Source organism: Globicephala melas, chromosome 3 (genome assembly GCF_963455315.2).
Source record: "Globicephala melas chromosome 3, mGloMel1.2, whole genome shotgun sequence".
Taxonomy (NCBI): Eukaryota; Metazoa; Chordata; class Mammalia; order Artiodactyla; family Delphinidae; genus Globicephala; species Globicephala melas.
The window spans coordinates 26,372,783-26,388,839 of NC_083316.1; the positions used below are offsets into that span (position 1 = coordinate 26,372,783).

The 16,057-nt window shown below is 44.4% G+C and overlaps 1 protein-coding gene across 1 annotated transcript in view; it reads right to left on the reverse strand.

Moving 5' to 3' along the window:
• Positions 1 to 16,057, reverse strand: part of MTMR12 (myotubularin related protein 12) — a 63,698-nt gene that overhangs the window by 25,332 nt on the left and 22,309 nt on the right. The window contains exons 2-7 of the mRNA XM_030843693.2: positions 14,077 to 14,137; positions 11,175 to 11,317; positions 9,763 to 9,835; positions 8,786 to 8,916; positions 7,394 to 7,487; positions 2,976 to 3,105 (exon numbers count right to left, since the gene is read on the reverse strand). Coding sequence (XP_030699553.1) covers positions 2,976 to 3,105; positions 7,394 to 7,487; positions 8,786 to 8,916; positions 9,763 to 9,835; positions 11,175 to 11,317; positions 14,077 to 14,137 — 632 coding nt within the window. The remainder of the gene's footprint in view (positions 1 to 2,975; positions 3,106 to 7,393; positions 7,488 to 8,785; positions 8,917 to 9,762; positions 9,836 to 11,174; positions 11,318 to 14,076; positions 14,138 to 16,057) is intronic.

A 16,057-nucleotide genomic window follows, 5' to 3' on the forward strand; every position in this document is an offset into this window, starting at 1 on the left:
AAGAGGTGCTAAGGAGAGAGGCACACAGTGCAATGAAAGCTCTCACGGGAGACCTCATCTAGTCTTGGGAAGACTCCCTAAAAGAGACACCTGGGCAGAGATCTGACCGATGAAGTGGAGGTAACTCACTAGTAAAGCTGGACGCAAAAGGAGCATCCCAGACAGAGCGCACAGGCAAGGCCCACAGGAGGGACTCAGGGTGGCTGGAGGGGTACACGCAAAGCTGGCGAGTTAGGCATGAGGCAAGCCATGAAGGGCCTGTTCGAAGTTTTATCCTCTCTACCATGAACAGCAAGGAGCCAATGAAGCAGGGGAAGAATGGATGCCGCGGGCCAGAGTGGGTGGGGGAGACCATGCAGGCAGCTACCACAGTGCCAGGTAAGAAACAAAGCACAGCTTTTCCTGTCTCATCCCTGTGGGGCAGAAGTGCAGGGGTGAGTGCATGGCTGGGGCAGTCCAGGGGGAGTGAGTCTGCACCGAGTGCTCTGAGCAGCAAAATCTCGCTGAGGCTCCATTCTCCCCCCTGACCACTAATTAGAACCCCCTGACACCCCACTCCACCCACCTTCTCTACCTGGTATATTTCTGATGTGCTGCCACCTATGCAAATACCAATGAATTTAATCAGTATGTGGCAGGATCCTGGGAATGGGCATGCCTGCTATCAGTGTCAACATCACATTACAAAATATCACCTCCTAGGAGCAGGGCTTTCTGACCTCCTCCTGACTGAGCGCTTGTTCTCCCTTTCCAAGCTTTGTGACTATAAAGGGGGAGGAGGGGCAGCGTGGGCATGGGGGGTGTGATCCGACACCTGCCCTGCAGGCCCCTCCCCACTGTCACCCCAGTTTGTGCTGTAACGAGAGGGCTAACCTTATAAGTGCCTGAGACTGATCAAAATCAAAACTGATCTACTGGGGCTTCCCTGGTGGCGCAGTGATTGAGAGTCCACCTGCCGACGCAGGGGACATGGGTTCGTGCCCCGGTCCGGGAAGATCCCACATGCCGCGGAGCGGCTGAGCCCGTGAGCCATGGCCGCTGGGCCTGTGCATCCAGAGCCTGTGCTCCGCAACGGGAGAGGCCGCAACAGTGAGAGGCCCGCGTACCGCAAAAAAAACAAAAAAAAACAAAAAAACTGATCTACTGAAAAGGCCCCTCGGAACCGTAAGTACAAAATGCTCTAGGAAAATACTAATTTTTTGAAACTGTCAGCAGGGTGTTGAGGATTATGTTCCAAAACAGTAAGATTCAAGTTTCAAAAAAAGGATTACAACAGAGTCATCCTTTAAAAATGTAGGTGAGATCACATCACGCCTCTGCTCAAACTCCTCCACACTGCACTATAAATTCTGAAGCCCTCCTTGCCCATCAGCACCCAGCCGGCCCTCTCCTTCCTGATCACACCTCCTACTGCTCTGTCCCCTGCTCACTCCTCTCCAACCCCTGGGCTCCTCGCTGTTCCTCACACAAGCCAGACAAGATTCCACCTCAGGGCCTTTGCACCTGCTGTTCCCTCTGCCTGACCAACCCTCCTGCCAACATCTCCAGCACGCCCCAGTCCCTGGCCTGATCTATTTTTCTCCATAGCACTTATTACCTCTTAATACACTATAATTACTCACTTATTCTATCATCATTTTCCTCCTCTAGAACAAAAGCTCCATGAGGGCAGGGATTTTTAGGCTCTATCTTCAGTAGCCAGGACACTGTCAGGCACATAGGAGACCCTCAGAAATGTTTATTGAGGGACTTCCCTGGTGGCGCAGTGGTTAGGAATCTGCCTGCCAAAGCAGGGGACACGGATTCGAGCCCTGGTCCAGGAAGATCCCACCTGCCGTGGAGCAACTAAGCCTGTGCGCCGCAACTGCTGAGCCTGTGCTCTGGAGCCCGTGAGCCACAACTACTGAGCCCACGTGCCACAACTACTGAGCCCGCGCGCCTAGAGCCCGTGCTCCACAACAAGAGAAGCCACTGCAATGAGAAGCCTGCGCACCGTGACAAAGAGTGGCCCCCGCTCACCGCAACTAGAGGGGGCCCGTGCGTAGCAACGAGGACCCAATGCGGCCAAAAATAAATAAATAAATTTACGTTAAAAAAATGTTTATTGAATGAATAAATAAAACGCTTGATAAAAGGAAAGCAAATATGATATAAATTCAGAAATGCCTCTAAAAGTTATACATTTAGAATACAGATATAATAATGGGAAGGAAAAGACAAATTCACTTCTGAATGTTTTAAGGGATACTTTAAGGGTTTCTTAAAAAAGCACAGTATCAATGTGGAGAAAGTGGAACCCTCATAACGTTGCTGACGGGAGTGTAAAAATGGTTCAGTGGCTATGGAAAACAGTCTGACAGTTCCTCAAAAGGTTAAACGCAGAGTTACTATATGACCCACCAATTCCACCCCTAGGAATATACCCAAGAGAACTGAAAATACATGTCCATATGAAACCTTGTATACTAATGTTTGTAGCAGCATATTCATAGTAGCCAAAACGTGAAAAGAAGCCAGTGTCCATCAACTGATGAATGGATAAATAAAATATGGTATACCCATATCCTGGGATATTATTCAGCAGTAATAAAACAATGAAATCCTGATACATGCTAAACATGGATGAGCCTTGACAACATTATGTTAAGTGAACAAAGCCAGGCACAAAGACCACGTATTATATGGTTCCATTTATGTGAAATGCCAAGAATAGGCAAATCTATAGAGACAGAAAGTAGTTAGTGGCTGTCTAGGGCTGGGGCAGTGGGGAGCGGGGGAATGGGGAGTGACTACTAAGGGGTAAGGGGTTATTTGGGGGATGACGAAGATATTCTAAAATTGACCACAGTGATGGTTGCATAACCCTGTGTATGTGCTAAAAAACACTGCACACTTCAAACAGGTGAATTGTATGGCATGTGAATTAAATCTCAACAAAGCTGTTCAAAAAGCAAAGCACAACACTGAGAGCTTACCTTTCACAGACTTTATAGCCTTCATTGACACTCACTGCTTTGTACTTCATGTTGCCTTTGGTCCGCTCCAGCTCCCAACACCAGTCCTGAAGTGTGTCAAACATTACGGCATGGTTCTTGGGATCAGTAGCTAACAAAACAAATTGAGAAAGACAGTAAAATCTTGTCGGGAAGCCCTGGTATTTTAATGGTGTGAAAGTGGCTCCTCGGGCCCCAACTTCCTCCGCTAAGCCCACTTTTATCCCCACAGAATGAACTCACTGCTTCATCCTAACCTTGTTCCTTTTTTCTGTCATTCATCCAAAATTATGAGTGAGGCTCTGTCTTTTGTGCTGGGCGAAAGCAGCTGTTCTTGTTCCATTCCGTGCAAAAGTAATTTATAGCTCCATTTTCAGTCATCTGACCATGAGATAATTTATATAACATAAAAAGATCCTGTGCAGCACTAAAAGACAGGCTTGGCACAAATGCTAAAATAATAAAATATTTTTAGCCCTACCAATGTGTGCATAAGATGGCAAACTCATTTGAACAGCATGCCAGATTGCTGAGTGTGAAGCCTCCGTCAGTGTGAAGATGCACTGCCCAAAGAGGCGTTTTCAGTGTGACACCTGGTTTCTGAGGGCTAGAAACAAATCAGACAGCTATGGTGAAGGTCAGGGCCTGCAAGCCAAGGGCCACATCACAGTGACGGGGACTTCTGTCCCTAACCTTGCCGCTACCTGCTAGGAGGAAGTGCCCAGTAGCACTACTCTTGCAGCCCAGCAGGTGTGTCCTTGGTCCTCTCCCAAGCCACAGAACAGCTTGATGGGGGTGACGGGTGCCAAACACGCTTGGGTATTTTTTTTTTTTTTTTTGTGGTACGCGGGCCTCTCAGCGTTGTGGCCTCTCCGGTTGCGGAGCACAGGCTCCGGACGCGCAGGCTCATGGCTGAGCCCATGGCTCATGGGCCCAGCCGCTCCGCGGCATGTGGGATCCTCCCGGACCGGGGCACGAACCCGTGTCCCCTGCATCGGCAGACGGACTCTCAACCACTGCGCCACCAGGGAAGCCCAACCCCTGGGTATTTACACAAATCAGTTCATTCAAGCCTGTGCACACCTTAAAAAAACAAGCCTTGGGACCTCCCTGGTGGTCCAGTGGTAAAGAATCCACTTTCCAATGCAGGGGACATGGGTTTGATCCCTGGTCGGGAAACTAAGATCCCACATGCCACAGGGCAACTAAGCCTGCGCGCCACAACTACTGAGCTCGCACGCCTCAACAAGAGAGGCCACGTGCCACAAACTACAGAGCCCACACGCTCTGGAGCCTGCGTGCCACAACTAGAGAGAGAAAACCTGCGTGCCACAACTAGAGAGAAGCCCGTGTGCTGCAATGAAGACCCGACACAGCCAAAAAAATAAACAAATTTTTAAAATAAACAAAAATATCAAAAAAAAAATCAAGCCTTCCTGGAAAAACAAAGTGTTTAATAAAACTCCCACCTAATCCTTTTAATACAAACAGATCATAGTACAAAGGATGATAAGACAAATAATGATTAAAAAACAACAGTTAAGGGGCTTCCCTGGTGGCGCAGTGGTTGAGAGCCCGCCTGCCGATGCAGAAGACGCGGGTTCGTGCCCCAGTCCGGGAAGATCCCACGTGCCGCGGAGCGGCTGGGCCCGTGAGCCATGGCCACTGAGCCTGTGCGTCTGGAGCCTGTGCTCCGCAACCGGAGAGGCCACAACAGTGAGAGGCCCACGTACCACAGAACAACAACAACAACAACAACAACAGTTAAGCTTACATAGCACTTAGTACACCAGGCACTATCCTGAGCATATTACATATAATAACTCAATCCTCACAACCCTACAGCGTAGGTAATATTATTTCCTCCATTTTACAGATATGGCACAGAATGGCCAATTAACTTGCCCAAGGTCACAGAGCTAGGCAATGGCAGAAATGCAATTCAAACCCAGGCAGCAGTAAATTTCCATAAAGTAATAAATGCAAATATTAATAAATTCCCCCATGGACATAAGTAGTAACAATACTCCTAGGACCTTTTAGCCAAAGTACATTTGTGAATTATTAAACCTGAGTAAAATGAAAGATGTTCAGACTGGCACCCACCTCTAGAAACCCCTACTCAATCAAAAAGCAAATTGATCAACTCGCATCTATCAGTTATAACCTTTACTCATCAAAAAAAATGGAGGGTGGAAGGAGAAAAGAAGGCTAGAATTCAGATAGAATAGAAGATGCTATGTATCCTGGGCTTTCTGGCACAAAAAGCCACCACAAGGTACTGAGCTCAGTAGTTGTGGCGCGCGGGCTTAGTTGCCCCGCAGCATGTGGGATCTTACTGCCAGGGTCAGCCAAGGTAAGGGTTTCGGCACACAGATCAACACATGCTGGGAAGCCGAGAAACCGTCCTGTGCTGGGTCCAGACCAAGCATCAGGATATAAGGAAGTGGCAGAATTCCTAAAAATACAGTATGATTTTCAAATGTAGACCCAATAAATGTTTATGTAAATTATAGCAATCAACAAAGAAGTCATATTTTGTGTATCTCATATTGTAACAAGCTGTTGTCAGCCAGCACCCAGCTAATCAGCACTTATACATATGGCTACAGTGAAAAGACCATTCACAAAGATGAACTTACTGAATTAAGGAACAAATTTTGTGTTGGCCTGAGAGTAGTGCTAAGTATATTTTACGTCAGTGGAGCTCTCTGAGCGTAATCTGTCCTGAGTAAGCAGTTACACTCTCAATTAACCCTCATTTAATGACTGCGCCTGTGTGCCATGCATTTAACAATCTGTAATTTTCACAACACTTCAAGGGAAGCATTAACAACACTATTTTTTGAAATGAGAAAACAGAGGCCCAAGAGTTAAGTGCCATCCCCAGGATCACACAGCTACTAGGCAGCTGGACGAGGATTTGAACTCAGGTGGGACAGACCTGGAAATTCACACCTTTTCTACTAGACCACCATAGTCCCCCAAATGCAAGCTACTCTCTCAGATATCTGCATCTCTGCACACGCCAGTCCTGCTGCCTCAAATACTCCTGTCTGCCTACCGGCCACTCCACATCCTTCACCAGCAGTTCAGGACCAGCCTTCGCCCTCTGACAGCCCTCCCTCCCCCAGCGTGGTCGTTCCCTCCCACCACAGGACACATCACTCTGTTTGACTTAAAGCTCTTAGAGGGCAGGGATTTAGTCCTGTTCATATCCCCAGGGTGTGTGACCCACAGCAAGCGTTCGATAAACATTTACCAAATGAGCAGTTAGTGACAAAGCTACTCTGCATTCCAGAAAGCATGATACATGCAGTTAAACTAACACGCCACCTCCCCGATGAAAGGCACATGGCACTCAGGATCAGTAAACATCAACTTCACGTTAAGAGTAATGGGCAGATAGGAAGGTAATGCACAACATGATAAATATAATTAACACTGTTGTACGTTATACACAAAAGCTGTTAGAGTAAATCCTAAGAGTTCTCATCACAAGGAAAAAAATTTTTTCTATTTCTTTAATATTATATTTATATGAGATGATGGATGTTCACTAAACTTACTGTGGCCATCATTTCAAGATGTATGTGAATGGAATTATTATGCTGTACACCTTACACTTATACAGTAATGTGTCAATTATATCTCAATAAAACGGGAAGAAAAAATAAAAATACTGTTAATAATTTGGAATTAAAAAAAAAGAGGAATGGACAGAGCAAGTGGACAGATGGAGGAGGAGAGATCCAGAGAAGGAAGAAGACAGACATCTGTGGAAACACTGTACAAAGCTAGGCATTATTAATAGCTAATTCAGATGACCACAGTTTCTTACTTAAAAGACTGCTCTCTTTTTCAGGGAATCGAATGGAAAACATTTGGAATTTTAAGTTTTCTAACCAAACTACTTTTCTGATGTGCTCTCTTAGGTACAACTGTTCCATTCCCCATCCCCCAAACATTTGCTATAAGGCATGTTCTGGTTGTTTAAAAACTTTCTAGAATGCAAGACATTTTTTAGGGTCTCATGAAATGAAACCAAGTGTATTAAAGTGAAAAACAGAATCCAGGGGCAGACAGAGTGATTTTAAACTTGTCTCAGTTTTGCTTCTCTATAGCCTCACATTCCCAATCATAATATATTGATTTTCTTTCATAAGCAACAAACAAATAATCCCTCACAAAAAGCAAACAAACCTAAAAGATAAGTTAAAGAAACAAAGGTCACAGGAAAGAAATAGAAACCTTTTTTTAAAAGAAATCTGAATGACTCACCCAAGCAAGAGGCGACCCACTGCTAGAGAAGAGGGGAACAAAACCCATGGATGGGTTTTCTCCCAGAAGTTGCAGGTAGGAACTGGAAGGGGCCTGTCTACCTGCGGATGAAAGCTTACCTGTGTGGTTTTGTGCTGCAGTCGCGTAGGAAAACAGAAACAATCGTTTCAGCAGTTTAGGGGCCTGGGTATGATGGATTATGCCACTGACAATCTGGAAAAGAACCAAGCGATGGATACAGTCATGCTTTTGGCAGATAAACACTGAGAGACAAGATCCAAGTTGTCTAGGTCTCCGTAATGCTAATGGGCTCCGATGAGCAGCATGCTAACTAACTCTCATTGAGGTCTGTATCTGTGATGTGATCTCTTGAAATAATGCCAAGTAAACAGAACGCTAACCATTTTGTCAGGTTTTCAAGAGCTTTGAGTTTCTAGGGCAATTTTTAAAACACAGTCTAATTTCTCAAAAACAAAGCACTAAAAAAACTTAAGTCCCATTTTCAGATACTCCAAAAATCTGACATGTCAAAGATATATAGCTGACCAGATAATAACCAAGATGCTTAGCTATTCTGTTCTACTTGTTGTGGCCTTAAGGATCTTCTTCTAGAAGATAAGGCAATCAATCCCTCATGCTTTTTGTTTGAAGTTCCAAACAAAAGTATGTTCGGATAGATGACTAAAATCATCATTCAAAATAAAGTTTCTGGCTTCTCAGGGAATTTCCAAGTCTACACCACTCTTTTTCCTGCTCAGAACAGATACTGGAGTCATGTTTATTACTCTAACTGATCTACCACACTACCTGAAAGAAAACTAAGAGTATACCTGAAAAGAAGGCTTAACTCACTGCAGCCAAAGACAACAGATAAACTGGTCTCTCCCTAGATTTCCCCCTGATGTATCTACCATGACAGTGGCAAGTCTGAGACCTTCAATACCTTAAGAGAAATCTTGGAAGCTACAATAACCATTGTGACCAGTTTGCCCAGTTACACGTCTCAATTTGCTGCAGCAACCTGATTAAGTAAGGGACCAAAAGCACAGGCTCATTTGGTGACTCACTTTGCCCATGACCGTGTACCTCCCCCTCCTTCCACACGTAACCACGACCTCCCAGATGTCCACTCCTTCATGCCGGGAGCTGGGGGTCACTGCTGCTGCCTTCTGGAAAGGCTGTCAGAGGTGGGGAAAGGGGGTTGCTTCTAGCTGCTCCATCCTCCCCTTCCCCTGACGGCCTTCTGATCCTGGTTTACCACCTCCCACCCTCTGCAGGCTCTGGGAATGAACACATTATGAACTGAAGGATTAAACGCAGCCATGTGCCAAGATAATATAGTCCTGCTCTACCAAATTCTGTCTCAATTCTAATCAAAGCACATGCGAGTATAACCAATGTCAACTTTACAGAATGAAAGGCTCCCCTCAACCTTCGTGCAATGGAAGCAAGAACTGAAGTGGGGAAAACCTGATGGGAAATAAAACCTAAAAACACATGCGACTAGTTACCCTTTTGACTTCCTCTTCTTTTGTGTACCTCAGACAAAAGTGGAATACCCGGAGGTCTTTGCAGTGGATGATGAGTTTCTCAGGGTATTTCTTCAGCTGTCCAAAGAGAGTCTTTTTTTTCTCATCAAACACTACACATCAACAATGAAATCAAGAAGGGAAATCATGTTATAAGACAACAATTAAATGCTAAAGAAACAAGGTAGACTATTAACTTCCAAGGGCGCCTCTCAAAAGTGAGAGGAAAGGCACCAGCTTCTAAGTAACTGTCAGCAGGGCCCAGTCCCATCCAGCAGGGGCCCTGTTCTCTGGAACAGCCAGGGTTCCTCACTCCTCCCCAGGAAGCACAGACCCAAATGGACTGGCCACTGTTGGCAGAACTGACTCCTGCAGAAAACCCAGCTCTGAAAGCTGAGATTACGCAAGATGGGAGATCACTAGGGATCTGCTTTTGGGACAGTCAACTCCCAGGTTTATAGCTAGGGCCCCTCCTGACACCCTCCTCCCTTTCCCAGAGTTTGCACCACGCAGCACCTCTTGGTGCTGGGAACACCATAAATGGCTACTGAATGATTTCTGACAAAGCCCTGACTACAAAAACAGAGAAGTGGAGCCCAGAGAGGCTTTGTTTAGTCAGAAGAAAAGACACCCGAGTGTGGTATGACAGACCTTTATCAGGTGAGCCTTTAAAGTGAGATCTGCACAGCTAACATTGACATATGATCAATATCTATCATGTAATAGCACGGTGGAGTATTAGAAAGAACAGGTTCCATGTTCAAGTCCAAGCTCCTCCAGCTAAGCGACCCCAAATAAGCCACTTCGCATCTCAATTTTATCATCCATAAAACTGATTTAAATAAGATAAATATGAAGAAATTTCAGTAAACTATAAAGGACCAAAAAAAAAAAAAAAACTCATCATTAACAGCTATACTTTCAAAGGCTGGCAACACCCCAGGGGAAAACATACTCACCTCCATAAATCTGATCAACACAGTGGAGGGTAATGTCATTTTCTCCTATAACCTTATTCTTAAACTGCGTTTCCTAAAAAATTCAAAAGGAAACAACTGTGATTCCTTGCTATGCACTGTGACATTTACAGGTAAAGCAAATCACCATCCTCCACGTGCATATAAAGAAAAATGGGGAGTGGGTGGGGGAAATGGGTGAAGCTGGTCAAAAGGTACAAATTCAATTATAAAACAAGTCCTGGAGATGTAATGTACAGCATGGTGACTAGAGTTAATAATACTGCATTGTACATTTGAAAGCTGCTAAGAGGGTAGATCTTCAAAGTTCTCATCACAAGAAAAAAATTGTTTAACTATGTGATGTGATGGATGTTAACTAAACATATTGTGATGATCATTTCACAATATTTACATACACCAAATTCATCACGTTGTACATCTTAAACTAATACAACGTTAAATGTCAATTATATCTCAGTAAAGCTAGAAAAAATAAATGAAAAGGTATACATCCTACACAAACAAACAGGGAAATGTAGTCACATCCCTAGGAAAGGGACGATGGAGTGAAGTGTGTGAGAAATGCTGCGCAACACTTGTCTTCAAACCCAGGCAGGACATGCCATTGCCGGCTGCTCCCAGGCCAACCCACCAGGCCGCATGCACAACACCCTGAGAGATGCTGGCAGCTGGTGCATAGGTTCAGATTTCTCCACACAAATGTAGACAGGTGAGTGACAGAGCTACGAGAAGGCAGGAAGAAAACCCCATGAGATTCAAGCTCTGTAAATGCTGCCTCTGTACAGGACTAGGAACCAGGCTGCTACAGCAACAGCTGCACAGAAGCCCACGTTGTCAGGTGGCAGGGTGCTGGCGTGGCCGGGCCAGCCGGTTCCCATTACCACCAGCGCACCCTGAGGGGTGCGGGTGTTCCCTCCTCACTCCACTGCTCACTCTTCCTAAGGAGGACAAGTCTTACACGCACAGAGCAAACACGAAGTAAACCCAAACTCAGTGCTGCATTCAGCACCAGTGTCACAACTGAATTCAGTTCCTAAATTTGAGGAAGAGTCAGTATAGAGAAAACATGGGGAACTAGTATATCTGGGGAGATGTGATTCCCATGAGTGAGAGGTACTGTGCTGAAATACAGAAGAAAATTAAAAGCTGACGGCGTCAACCTACGAGGTCAAACGCAAGCCAGCGTGACGTGAGGCACTGGTGGGAAACTGCAGGGTGGTCCTCCGCCGAAAGGAGATCCCAAAGGAGAGAGAGCAGACTAGTGGTGAGAAAGACTCTGGCCTTTGTGTTTACATGCGTTAGGGGTGAGTTATTGAGAAGCTGGGAGAAAAGACAATGGGGCCACCAATGCAGTGCTCCCACAAACTCAACCAAGTGCAGCTCACACATACATCATTATCCAATGCAGATTCGTCATCGCCCAAGAAAGCAATCTTGAAGTCTGTGCAGACAAGCCTCCCATAGATTCCACGCTGACAGGAGTCTTCCTGGACACACTTCAGTACTGTGCTGGCTTCACAGAGCAGCTGTTCACCTGATCAAAACCAAAACAAGTCCTCCTTAGAGTCCTCAGGCAACATGCAGAACGCAAACAGTACAAGCTTCCCGGCTCTATTCCTGTAAGACAAACACACACTACAACACAGCACACGGGAGCTGCAAAACCTAGGGGAGAGGATGAAGCAGAGTGGGGACTGCGGAGAAGTGAAATCACAATGACTCAGATACACTTCTACATGGGGCACTTCTCTATCTTCTCACTGTGAATAATGGACGTGTCCAAACAGGTAGAAATGATCTCGGCTACACTTACAAACTCAGATCTTAGTGCTTTCATCACCTGGACCCAAGCAGAAGTTCTGGAGAAGCGGTACCCAAGTGAGCAAAGCCAGAAGGGCTGGCCAGTGAGCTCTGGCACGTAGCTCTGGAGCCCCCCTTCCTGTGAGGGTGGGCCATTCCTCACCCCGGAACTGCGGAAAGCGGGCGGGTGCCTCCCTGGCCCGGGGCCCTAAGGCAGCTTCCTCAGGCACAGAGGGTGCAGCACGACTGCACTCATTCTGGCTCCACGGACAAGGATGGGAGGAAAAGGGAGGTCAGAGGTTTATGGGAAAAAAACCTGTTTCCTCTCTTTCTTAGTTGAGAGTATTTCCTCTCAGTGTGTCACCTTTCCTGCTCTATCTGCAGACGCCCAGCAGCATGAGAGCTGTATTTCCTGGTGATAGAGAGTACTTCTCACTATAGTCAAAAAGATGAGGATTTAGGGATAGGCAGGAAGTGGAGAGGCTCATGAGGGCTGGATGCCTGCGTAAGGGCAGGAAAAAAAGACGGATACAGGGGAAATGAAAAACTAAGTGTAAAATTAAAAAAAAAAAAAAAAAAGAAGACTAAGTGTAAATACTTTGTGACAAGAAGGAAAAAGGAATTTTCTTCTCATCCAACAGGTAACCATCTTCTCCTTAGAATCTCCCTCTGGATACTTCCTTCAATGTCTTTAAATTTACCATTTGGCTCAAAATTCATTTATTCTAACTTTGAATATGAAAACAAAGAAGAATTCCAGACACTGAGATTATCAGGGGACACATATTATATTTAACCTTGTTTTTTTCTCTCTTCCAAGGGGTTAATTACAATGGGAATACAAGAAGATGGCTCTGCCGCCAGGTCAGCCTCTATAGAGACCACCGGGCTTGAAGAAAACAGTGAAGTCAGGGCCTCGTTAGGGTTTAAAATAGTCCCAGAAAAAGTGCGTCAGCTGAATCCGAGGTAGAAGACACGTGAGCAAGGCTTCCTGTGCTTTCAACTCCTGGTGTAAAACAACTTTAATGGTGAGCCTCTCCCAAGACCAGGCAAGCCATATGGGTCCATGGTCAGGCAATGGAGACCAGAAGTTGGCACACAGGGGCTAAAACGACATCCAGGAGATGATCTGCAAGCATGGCGACCTGCACCACACTTGTCAGTTTGTACGTTCAAAGTCTCAGGTCATGGGAGGCACGAGCTGGAAAAGATCACAGTCTAGTCTAGGAAACCTGGGCTGCACACCTAGAAGAGGCCGTCAGGAATCCAGGGGAATGGAGAATGTACATAACACTAAGCTAAAGACAAAAGTAAATTTCAGAATATACAATATAACCCAAGAAGAGGAAATACAATAGGATATATGGATTGAGGTTTAGGCCATTATTATAGGGAAAAGCCTTTGAAACTTAAAAACATTTTTTTAAAAAGTCAGAGATTCTGATATGTTTACCAAATAAGGTGGATCAGTCAGAAACTTGTACATATTCATATCCTCTCAATAAAATGGAATAAAATTAAAAGAACCAGAATGAGGACTCAATTGTTTTGGGAAATGTATCTAAAAATACTTATGAAAAAAGCTATTTGGGACTGGAAAAAAGAAATTAGCAAAACAATCGAACGCACAACTCACTGGATAGCCCCATATATGGAGGCTACACCACCAAGAAGTTTGTTTCTGAATTCAGAAATGATTAAAACTTGGCTTAAGCTACAGAGTCACTCTCCTCCATCAGAAAGAGAGAAAGAGAGAGAGAAAGAAAGAGAGAGGGAAGAGAGAGAGAGAGGGAAGAGAGAGAGAAAGAGAGAAAGAAAGAAAGAAAGAAAGAAAGAAAGAAAGAAAGAAAGAAAGAAAGAAAGAAAGAAAGAAGGAAGGAAGGAAGGAAAGAAAGAAAGAAAGAAAGAAAGAAAGAAGGAAAGAAAGAAAGAAAGAAAGGAAGAAAGAGAGAGAGAAAGAAAGAAAGAAAGAAAGAAAGAGAGAGAAAGAAAGAAAGAAAGGAAGGAAGGAAGGAAGGAGGGAGGGAGGGAGGGAGAAAGGAAGGAAGAAATCCAACCAATCCAGGCTCCTTGGTGATGACCGAAGAGCAAAGCCCTGGCAGCCCCAGCGTTTGATTAAACCCCAGCAGGGGTTGGGTGTAGGGATCTGCAGGGGACCAGGATCTTCCTGACAGGGGACCAGAATACTGGATGGGGCCAAGTAAGGCACCCTGGAAAAAGACCTCATTTGCTTACAAAAGAGGTGAGAATTTCCCATGTTTATTTTCATCAGCTATGGGGAAGGGGAAACAAAAATTCTTTGTAGCTGTTGGAATACTCAGTCCCAGGTGCGCAGTTACTGAACTAAAGACATTGATATTTTTGTCCAACTCATTACTGTCACACACTGTCTAGATGAAAACAAAGGAGTTTATATATAGTGCTACTAGGGATGACACAATTTATCACTGGCTTTGAATTGCACATGAGGTAAGATGCTAAGATGACTGTTACCTGGCAACAAGCGAAGAGTTACTTCCTTCTCTGTTAGTTCCTTTTCATTTGTGTGAATTTCCTAAAAGAGAAGAGAAAGGGGTAATATTTTTGTTTATTTAAGGGCTCAAAATGAATAACATAAAGCCACACTTTCATAATACACACTAGAACATCATATTCACTCAGGAGCTTTTTGTTTATGTGAAAAGCTAAGTTTTGTTTTGTTTTTTAATTGAAGTATAGTTGATTTTTACAGTGTTAAGTTTTTTTTTTAAGTATTTTTAACTAAAGGAAGTCAGAAAATTTCAACAAGTTGGTTCAATGTATTACACTAATTATTTAGAATTGACAACTATCAGTTGTCCCAAGTGGAGGGACAGGGATGGGCACTCCCCATATAAAGGAACAAAAGTCACAGAGCAAAGGAAAGCAGCTTAAGCAGAGTCAGAAAGAGAATAGAAGACAGTCCACAGAATGATTCCCCTCTTTCTCCAGTGAGAATCAAGGATCGAAAACAAAAGAAGATTGTTGTGTGCTTTTGAGAGAAAATGAACCTGCGTAAAGGGCTTGAAGGTAAGAACAGGAAACTACTGGACTGGCCAAAAGGTTTGTTCGGTTTTTTTCTAGAAGATGGCTCTAGTAGCACTTAGTTGTCTTTAACTTCATTTGAAATAATTCTGCTAGATTGTATGTGACAGCTGTCATATCAGCGTGCATTTAAAAAGACTTACCAAAATTGGTGAATTTTTGTGTAGCCATTTTAATATTGAAGATGGAAGAAAAAAGCAACATTTTCAGCATATTATGCTTTATTATTTCAAGAAAGGTAAAAATGCAACTGAAATGCAAAAAAAGATTTGTGCAGTGTATGGAGAAGGTGCTGTGACTGATCAAACGTGTCAAAAGTGGTTTGTGAAGTTTCGTGCTGGAAATTTCTTGCTGGACGATGCTCCATGGTCAGGTAGACCAGTTGAAGTTGACAGCGATCCAATTAAGACATTAATTGAAAACAATCAATGTTATACCACGCGGGAGATAGCCAACATACTCAAAATACCCAAATCAAGCGTTGAAAATCATTTGCACCAGCTTGGTTATGTTAATCACTTTGATTGTGTGGGTTCCACGTAAGTTAAGCGGAAAAATACCTTCTTGACCGTATTTCTGCATGCGATTCTCTACTTAAATGTAACGAAAATGTTCTGTTTTTAAAACAAATTGTGACGGGCGATGAAAAGTGGATACTGTACAATAATGTGGAACTGAAGAGATCGTGGGGTAAGCAAAATGAACCACCACCAACCACACCAAAGGCTGGTCTTCAACCAAAGAAGGTGATGTTGGGACTTCCCTGGTGGTGCAGTGGTTAAGAATTCGCCTGCCAATGCAGGGTACACGGGTTCCAGCCTTGGTCCGGGAAGATCCCACAGGCCGCAGAGCAACTAAGCCCGTGCGTCACAACTACTGAGCCTGTGCTCTATGAGCCCGCGCACCTAGACCCTGTGCTCCACAACAAGAGAAGCCACCGCAGTGAGAAGCCCGCGCACCGCAACAAAGAGTAGCCCCCGCTCACCGCAACTAGAGAAAGCCCGCACGCAGCAATGAAGACCCAATGCAGCCAAAAATAAAAATAATAATAGTAATTTAAAAAAACAACAAAGAAGGTGATGTGTATATGGTGGAACTGGAAGGGAGTCCTTTATGATGAGCTCCTTCTGGAAAACCAAACAATTAATTCCAACAAGTACTGTTCCCAGTTAGATCAACTGCAAGCAGCACTTGATGAAAAGCGTCCAGAATTACTCAACAGAAAACACATCATCTTCCATCAGGATAACGCAAGACTGCATGTTTCTTTGATGACCAGGCAAAAACTGTTACAGCTTGGCTGGGAAGTTCTGATTCATCTGCCATATTCACCAGACACTGCACCTTCGAATGTCCACTTATTTTGGTCTTTATAAAATTCTCTTAGTGGAAAAAATTTCAATTCCCTGGA